Here is a 9,709-nt window from a genome sequence, read left to right as displayed (position 1 = left end):
CTCTACTGCTGCTTCAGACTTTTTAAAGGACAGGGACGAGCATCAGAATAAATCAAAATTTATTTTAAAATGTGATGGAGAAAGGGTAAAATGAAGACACTTCTCGCTGCTGCACCAGTGAAGGAATCAGACAAAGGACCAATAAACCCTTACAAACTGCACCGCGATCTCGGCAAGAGCACCCCACTGTAGCTCCTGCCCCCCTCCAGCTCTTCCATGACTAAGTGATTTGACCCTCTTTGACGATAGCAGAGAGGGAGGAGGACTTTAAAACACGGTGAGCAAACCGTACTTGTGCTGATGCGTAGACCTTGGGTGTTATTTGGGCGCATAAGAAAGAAAAAGTATGTTGGTGGGTGCAGAGGAGAGAGGGGAGAGAGGGGAAAAGGGCGGGGGGTGGGAGGGGGTGTTCTCAGACTGTCCTCTTATTGAGGCAATAGTATTCGGCAGCTGAGGCTCTTTATGAGAGGAACAATATGGAGGGTCTTGTCAGAGTGCCGAGCAGCTGCTGTTTTTTGGGAGCGTCTTTCATGGACGCGGGTGAATATAGACCCCCCTCCAACCTACTTCCCCCCACCTCTGCCTGGTCAAGTGTAGTACCAACACAACCGGAGAGTGTTGTCATGAACTTCAAAAACTTTGTGCCAGTGAGGTATGTGAAGACGCGCTGAGTTACAGCAACTGGTTGGCAACTGGTGATCATTTCATGTGCGAGTGATTTCCTGAGTGTGGTTACCGACTTGCAGAGCAGCATGTTTGTGTTTCCTCCCTTTTCTTAGATGTATATGGAATCAATCAGTAAAGCTTCTCCCTTCTGTGTTACATTCACTAGACTATGAGTGGATAGATTGTGGTCCCCTGACGCGCCGGCGGCAGGAGCCCAGGGAGCCTCGGGCTGCTGTTTGGCTTCAGATCCCGACAGGCTCTTCCGGATCAGCTGCTGTCAGAGGGCACCAGGTTCCCGGTCGTGTCCAGCTGCATGCACTTGCACGTGCATGCAGACACTGGGCACTCGGTGTGGTCTCTGGAGAAAGGTGCGTGCACATTGTCAGTCACCACTGTACAAGAAACTCACAGAAAACACATGTAAAAAAAAACTGTTGAAAAGCAGCGTGAAATGTGTGACCATAACCATAATCAAATGTATCAAAATCACAATAATACCAGAAAGTCTTGATTTATGTTATGATAATACTGCACAATGTACCTGAACTATATTGGACAAATTAATTACTATGAGAATAAAGAAAAAATGTCATCAACTGAAATGAATCTACAACATTGACAAAAACTAGATTTAAACTAAATTCTCAATTTTATAACTCTAAAACAAGACTGAGAAGATTTAGGATGAGTAAGATTTGACTTAAAATACTCTTGTCTTGTAAAAACGAAAATGACACACTGACGACAGGCCACCAAATACACTTTATATCCTTAAACCAACACGCATCCAATAGGACATTAAGATATGGTCTTACGTCTGGGAGTTTTTAGCAACACATTGTTTGATTTAGCTTTATCACGGTTGAGCAGAAAAAGAGAGAAGAAAACAAGCTGGACCAGTGGACCCACCTGAACCAGCTGAGGATGTGTCCAGCGTGGCCACCGTGGCGACAGTTGTGGCACCAGGTGAACCAGTTGTTGAACTGAGCAAGCTTGTTTTCTCGTATAAGGTTCACCTTCTCATCAGACTTCCCCGTCCCTGCATATAAAAGAGAACAAGTCTGTGGTGGACTTCTCTGAACGTGTAAACTGGTGAATGAGAGAAGACATAAAAGCTGCTCGGTAACAATGGTTATATTTTGTAGGGGCCAAATTCAGTGGCAAAACAGTATTTAGAAGTGACACAGTAGCTAGCTGGTTACCAGGGCAGTTAGAAACAGGGGTGCCCATGTTCATGAGGCAGAGGGCGCAGCGGGGCAGTGGCTTCCTGCATCCGGGGCAGCTGGTGACTTTGGACTTGGTGGGAGAGCCCCCCACACCGTACTGGCTGAAGGCACGGCCCTGGTGAGGCATTGCTGAACAGCTGTATGAGATGGACTTCCCGCAGAAGTTGCAGCTCACAAACACCTGCAGAGAGAAAACGCATCAGAAACGTCTATGAAGCCATTGATCAACTATCTAAAGTAGTAGAAACAAGACTTATAACAGGACAGGAGTGATTGATACTTTTAGAAAATGCCTTAATGTTCTGAACACATAACAGCTCAAATACTAGATAACTGTACACAGACATGGTTCTGATAGATTATTTAAATTAGTTAAACGTCTCCATTAATCCAATTTGTAATGAACTAGTACCGGTAACCTGTTTTTCCGTGATTTTTAAACTACCTTAAAGCAGCACAAGAGGAGGTTGAACACATTTCTCTCTGGCTCCCTTCACTGTTTGAACAGTGTAATTGCAACAGTGTCAGCAGCTGCCACAGTCCACATGTGCATTTGTTTACCAACCCGGAGAAAGTCTTTTATTGCTAGGAATCCAAAATATACTTAAATGCCTTTTCAACAATTCAAGTTCATTAAAATAATGGTCTAAATTAATAGGGTAACTGGATAAATTCTTCCACCCTAGATTAGAATAAAAACTATTGTTAACACTTGACAGTGAGAAGTATGTTCAAAAACTCACCTGGGCCAATGGTTTGGAGCTTGGGTCCAACTTTCCTCTGTGGATGTCGAACTCGGCTCGCTTGTGCCAGAACCTCCAGGCATCCAGTAGGTTGCGGTAGTTTTCGATCCAGCACTGCACTCTGGGGTCCTTCAGCACATCGACCGGCGACCCCTGAGGGAGACTCACCTTAGTTTTGGCTTGTAAAAGAGGTGAGAGTGAACTCTGTCAGCAGAGATAATGAGCTGCAGCCGTGCCCTCTTCTGCAACGTGTTTGTATGGTGACGTCAACAAGTCATCAAGAACACATTTGTTTGGCTTTTAACATTCTCTGTTCAGAGACTCGGAGCATGTCGGTTTATTTGAAAAGTGATCTTGTTTGAGTTAAAGACTAGTTTCTTAGTGTTGTTTCACAAGTTTGAGTCGACTCGAAAACCATCATAAATAATTTTAGTTTAGTTTCAGCTCAGAAATGTTTTAAGTCCTACCACAGCAGCTGGACACCGACTTGCCAACAACTGAACTATACAAGTTTATTATTGTAAATATGTCAAATAGTTTAAATTCATCACTTGACTTTCATTATTCATGTCTGTTTAGACTTAATATTATTACAATGTCAAAACATTCACATTACATTTTTAAGACTGTTGTTACTGAGTATGTTGGAAAAAGAGAAAGGGTTTATTATTTAAAACAAACCCGAGACGAACGTGGTTACCCGTTTCACCCTTGAGTTTTGTATTTGAGAAAGTTACTCTTGAACACAAACATGAGTGTCAACAGATGTTCAGCAGCAGGCCTGCTGGTTCATTCACAGAAGCAAGTGCAGAACCAAAAAAGGCAACGGGTGATCTCTCGTTGACTGACACCAGTTGTCCAGGAAATACGTCTCTAGTCTTCACATTTATATGGCTACAAATATTAAAAGGCCACCATAAGATCAGAGTGTGTATTGAACAGATCTATAGATCTGAGCTGGGGAAGTCTTTAACGGGAGACTGAATTTTTACATGGTGATCTTTGCTGGCGGCTTCCATACCTTCAGCATGCAGAAGCTGGCTGTCTGAACGTCACCAGTTTGGTCGACGTAACTCTCCATCAGGTCGACGCCGTCCTTGGTCAGACCAGTCAGCAGGATTCCCTCCAAGTTGCCAGACTCTTTCATGTCACCGGTAAGTTTATCAATGTAGCGCGGCAGCTGTAGCAGACATGAGGAGAGATGTGTCTTTATCGTGCGTCAGCTCTCAAATTTCTTTTTTTACGTTTCGCAAAATAGTTTTCAAAATCTCTTAAATAAACACATTTGTATTGTTATTGCTGCAAACAATACAATATGAAAAATGTACACATATCAGGACTCACCTGTGAGTCACTGAGGAACATGCAGGCGAAGGCGACCCGGTCCCTCACGGCCACACTGCTCTCGTACTGAAACACACATCGACGCACAGTTCTCAGACAATATGCCGTTCAAAGAACGGTTTTGGACAGCAACATTTTATACCTCAGCAAAGCTGAAGTTTTATTTGGCTGATAAATTATACATCTGCAGAACATGGTGCAATGAAGGCGGGGATCTGAACACATCTATTGTCCCCAAGTTTTATGATTCACAGAAGTGATTACAGAAAAGTTAAGACTTTAGTGGATACATGACATGTTTGATTGAGAAGTGACTCCTAACCACCAGTGAAGACAACTCTTACAGACGGATACGTTTTAGATATTTGGGACACAAAATGTCGTTCTAAGGTAAAGTTGAACAGTCTATGGATTGAAGTTACACCCACAAACGGATCAGGACTTCCTGTGGATCTTCTCCATATAGCAGCACATCGCTCTCTACTATTGGAAGTTGAGGAATGACACCGTACCAGCACGCCGTCGTAGGATCCAGGCTCACTGGTGAGGAAGGCGAACATGACGCAGAGGTACGGGTTCTTCAACTGCAGCCGCAGCGCGCTGCACATCTCCCTCCACAGAGAAGACTTCTCATCCGTGTAGCCTGAAAGCGCCATGGCGACCACATTCAGGTTCAGGTCACCTGAGACAAGAGTGTAACAAGAAAAAAAGTTCAAGGATTTTGTCATGCAACAACTGCTTTACAAAGTCAGGTGGATGTTTAAATGTTCTAACATAAAGAAGCCTAAACTGTCATTTACTCATTCATTTAATTATTTTCTGCCACTGTAACAGGGGACATAAAGCCATACAACAATTCACATACAAACTCATACCTACAGACAATTTCCCAATCAACCTCTGTATGTTTTTGAACTGTGGGAGGAAACTGGAGTGCCCGGACAGAAAATGTGAGATGGTCATGCTAACGACTGTGACAGCGTGAGCCCTGTCTGAACAGTCATGAATAATAAAGTAATGTGATTCATCTGAACTATTTGGCATATTAACGATAAAAAAACCTTTGTTGTTCACAGTGTTCCGAGGCCTCATGTACCAAGAGTGTGTGTGCACAAAAAAGGTTTGCACATACTTTTCTACAAGGTTCAGATGGATCAAGAATGAAAAGAGCATGAAAAAGACAGGTTTGAAGGTGTTGTATGTACAGTTCATCGCTCTGATCCCTGTCGAAACTAACTTGTCATGTAGAGTGCAGTAGAGCAGTGTGCCAAGGCTTTTATGAGTGGATATTAAAGTATTCACAAACTAATAAATACGTTTCTAGTTCCCTAAACTAATGTTCTTTATCGATTATGACAACATGATCATTTAATGCCGCATGTTATTATCATCTATTTCACATCATTCAGAAAGAAATGTGAAGGAATTATAGGTTTATAATATAACAGGCAAGTCTTCGCTCAAGTTTTCTCTACGGGACTCCCAACCAACCAATATCGGTTTTATTAAACAGCATCAGCCGTACACCAGGCCATTATCTCACATTGAAGCTGAATTTAAAGCGCAACAAAGAAAAGGTTTCCTTCACGTGATCACATGATTGAAGCTTGAAAAACGCACTAATGACTATTTGTAAACAACGCTTTTGTTCTAAATGTAACAAGAATTTGTGTCATGTGTTGCCCCTGATCGTCTCTGTAAGTAACTTTTCGTTAAAACCTTATGTGTAAAATATAAACATTTAAACTGGAGTACATCTACACTAATTTACAATGATGTTTGATCCATATCAGAAATGTTGAATATTACTCCCAAAATAACCCCAGGTCGACATAAGTAAGTAAGTAAGTAAGTAAGTAATTTTTATTTGTATAGCGCTTTTCCAGACCAGGGTCACAAAGCGCTTAAACAATGAAAACAATACTCAATAAAGTATATACTTTAAAGGTCAAGATAAAACTGATAACACAACAGGAATTCCAGAATAAGGGTGATTAGAAAATGAGGCTATTTTGGGTGAACTATAGCTTTAATATTTCTCCAACCACAGGGAAAGAGAAAAATCCCCGAGCATAGTTGAAAAAGTTCTGTTTTGGCCTCTTAATAAACTGTAGCTGCAGCAACCAACACACCACCACGTTTGGTTTTATGCAGCCTTCCGACAGCTGGAATGCTGCTCCTCCACCCTTTTGTCATTTAATTGTGTTGTGAAGGGGCAGTGTGAGTTTGTTACACAACAGTGTAACCAGCCAGTGTTGACAGTCCTTATCTAATGAGTCAGACTATCAGTCAGGAAACACTCATTAGAACACGCTGCACAAATATGTTTGACCTACATTAGTGGAATTTTTCTCAGCCATAAACAACTGGTGTGAAATCACCGGGAGGGCTGGCATCTTTTAAAAAATAAGTTGCAGAGTGAGGGTGAGTCACCCTGTGAAGCTTATACGGAAAGATTTCACAATATTTTGACAGAGATGATAAAAAGAAAGCTGAAGCAGCAGCCTCTTCATTTCCCGATTTTCCATTTTAGTGGTGGTTGTGTATGTGCGAATGGTTGTGTAAATTGCTTTGTGTGCTGAGCAAGCAGTGAAATAACCATTTACCATGTAACCTTACAGAGGTCAAAATGAGCTCGATAGTGTTTTTTTCTATGTTTTAGTTTCTATTTTTTCATTTCTAAATCGATAAACATTTAAATTCTTCAAGAAGTTATCTTCACAATAATTATTATATCATGCAATACTTTTACAACATTTACTGTAATTTTCTCAGTAATCTGATGATAATCTTTCACACTGATCCGGTTTGTTTTCCATTTTTACGCTTTAGAAAAGCTGGTTTGCAGTACCTACCGTCAACAGTGGAGGCGCCTTTGTTGAGGATCTGGATGGCCCGGCGGATGTCGAGGTTGAAGAGAGCCACAGCAGCAGCTCTTTCCCACTCTCGCTCCTGCTCGAGAGACCTAAGGAAAGGCTCCACGTCGACTTCAGGCCCTCGACTGATCCAACCACACAGTCGTAAGGCGAGGCTCCGCTCCTCACTGTGGTACCGTAGCACGTCAGCTTGGCGGTCCGAACCACTCCAACACTTTTGGCTCTCGCTGGTACCTAGAATGACACGTGATAGTGATGAGATACCGTTCTAGGATTTCTCTCCATGACCCTCCCTCTGCTGATTAAATGATGGACTCACAGAGGAATTTTGAGATGTTCTCACCTGAGCTGATCTTGACAATGTTCTTGATTCCAGAGTAGACCACAGACTGTCTGCTGCCCTGTAGCTTGAGCTCTGTGTCTTCAGCACACTGTTTCATATGTGGGTCTTGAATAGGAAGCATACTTGTTTAAGTTCAGAGGTCTTGTAACAGCCTTGTAGAGCCACAAATGTCGAACTTGACTCACATTATTTAGTCTCTACAAAAGAAGAAATCATTCACACACAAAGGATATAGGACAAATCGAACCAGAGCGACTTAAGCAGTGGGTCATTTCCACCAGCAAGCAGGTGGTTCCTCCACACCTGGACTGTGTCATGTCCATACATGGACTGGGCTCGTTGCCTCATCTTAGTGGCAATGTCAATCTCCATGGTAGCTTCAACCCCCTCAACTCCGCCCTCTCCGCAATTGTAAAGGTGACGGCCACAGGCCCACATAAGTGAAGTGGTGGAGCTCCACGCCAGGGAGATGCGCTCGAAAACTGTGAAGTCCGTCATGACCCGATTTGTTGCAGAGACTACCACCATACGGTTCTGGGAGGACGGGTGCCATGCGAAGCTGCCAATCTGGCTCTCGCTGGGTTGTACGCTGCGCTCAATGATGGTCGGCTCTGTCTCATCGCCGATGGGTGTCGGTGTGTGCTGCATGTCGTACAGCCGGATGATGTTGCTGTCGCGTGTCAGAGTAGCAAGAAGGCCAGTGCGAGTGGGACACCAGGCCACCTGAGGAGGACATCAACCATGCTGCGTGAGTTAACAGAAGGTTCTCCTTAGTTCAGTACTGGTCATCTTAAACTCAAGAGACAAAGTTGCATGATCAAATGCAGATAAAGAAATTTGAATTATCTGACCTTGGTGAGAGGTTTGGGCTGCTCTGTCAGCGTGAGCACCGGCTTCTCAAACTTCCTAAGATCCCAGATGGCCACCTGTCCCTCGAAGAAGGAGGCCACACGATCAGGAAAGTGCGGGTCGACGGTCACTCCCTGGATGGCTTTGGTGTTGACGAACGTCTTCTGGCTGGTGTTCCGAAGGTCAAAGATGGCCAAGTTGCGATGCATTCCAGCCAAGAGCAGCTTGGGGTCACGGAGAAGCCAGCAGAGCGAAAGACACGCGTCATTCTGGCCCAGCTCATACAGAGGTTTGGTCACCACAGAGTTGGAGTCCAAGTCCATCGATGAGAGGCGGGTCTTCTCTGCTGCTACACTTGCCTCCGGGGACAACTTGGTGCTGATGTCCCAGATGAGGACTGAGAAGTCTGCGCGATGTTTGTCCAACCCTGCCGCCAGCAGGTTGCTGTCTACTGGGTTCCAGGCCAATGTGTTGCACTGCCTGGCATGTTTCGGGACAAACTCTTTTCCCACAAGCTCTTTGCATGTCGACGTATGGCTCTGACCCAGACTCGTGAGGACGACCCTGCCATTGGCCTGACCCACTGCCAGCAAACACTCTGGCTCATGTTTTGGGTACCAGGCCACACACTTCATGTAGGGCGTGTCGGAGTTGATGGCGAGCAAAGTAGCAGTGGATTCTCCGGAGAGCGGTACCGCTTTGGTTTCAGCGTTGCTCGCGGGTCCAATGCGGTACAACCCAAGCTCGGAATCACAGATGACATAGCGATCTGGGTGGTGGGGGGACCAGAAGATGTCTGGCTTGGAGCCACTCATTTTTTAAGAATGCGCTAAAAGCTTGTCAGATGAATCCAGGTAGGACATGAAGCAAAATCTAGACACAAGATAAAAAAAACAACATTGGTTAAACTGACTAAAATTCGTTCTTCTTGGACTGGTAAGTCGATGTAATATACAGAGATCATTCAATTACACATGAACCCAACCTCATATGTTTGCTAAACCCAGATGCAATTGTTGCAAACTATCGATCCCAGCTAAGACTTAACTAGTTATCTCACACGTCACCTGACGCTCTCTGTATCATAAAAAAAGTTTTCAAAGTCATGCTAGCTTGAACAAGAACACGGATATAACACTGAAACGATACAAACTGTACCAAAGTTTTATTTGAGTTACAGCGGCAGTTTCATGCTATTTCGAAGTGAGTTAATGTAATCCTGGTTGAAAAGCGAGATAAAAACTTGACACTTTAGCATGTAGCTACTACTAGCAACGGTTAGCACACGCAAGCTACATCAGTTTACCACACCCGCATCGCAAATGAGCAGATACATGCATTAGAGTAAGAATGAGGAAGAGTTTACATACACATGTTGAAGAGTGACGACCTGGATCCGCTGTGGTTGTTTTGTGCCGTTCAAAAAATACGTCCGTGTGAGAAACAGCAGTACGTTCATAAGGTTCCGGCCAAGAACGGCGGTGAGTCTTACCAACAGATGGCGCTCACTGAGCTTTTATTATTGGAAAAAGATTCAAGCGTGTTTTTCAGTTCAGTTTACCTGTGCGCTTAAAAAAAAAGCCAAGTAAAACCTATTATTCGCCCGAAAATAACATTTTAACGTGTGTGGAAAAAAAACATTTAGTTGATGGATATAAAACA

The 9,709-nt window shown here is 43.7% G+C and overlaps 1 protein-coding gene across 1 annotated transcript; it reads right to left on the bottom strand.

Annotated features, from left to right (window-relative positions):
* Window positions 1-42: 42 nt before the first annotated feature.
* mios (missing oocyte, meiosis regulator, homolog (Drosophila)) lies at window positions 43-9,516 on the bottom strand. The gene is made up of 12 exons (XM_087813177.1): window positions 9,418-9,516; window positions 8,050-8,920; window positions 7,421-7,921; window positions 7,199-7,286; window positions 6,835-7,089; window positions 4,492-4,661; window positions 3,980-4,045; window positions 3,657-3,815; window positions 2,636-2,788; window positions 1,869-2,073; window positions 1,576-1,705; window positions 43-1,024 (listed from the first exon to the last, which is right to left on the bottom strand). The coding sequence occupies exons 2-12, from the start codon at window positions 8,860-8,862 to the stop codon at window positions 934-936; spliced, it is 2,631 nt and encodes an 876-aa protein (XP_087669303.1). The 5' UTR covers window positions 8,863-8,920; window positions 9,418-9,516; the 3' UTR covers window positions 43-933.
* Between the last annotated feature and the right edge of the window lie 193 nt (window positions 9,517-9,709).

This window comes from Callionymus lyra, chromosome 17, assembly GCF_982586985.1.
Source record: "Callionymus lyra chromosome 17, fCalLyr1.hap1.1, whole genome shotgun sequence".
Taxonomy (NCBI): Eukaryota; Metazoa; Chordata; class Actinopteri; order Syngnathiformes; family Callionymidae; genus Callionymus; species Callionymus lyra.
Note: the sequence above shows the minus strand (reverse complement) of the source record. Positions and strands in the feature narration are given on the sequence as shown.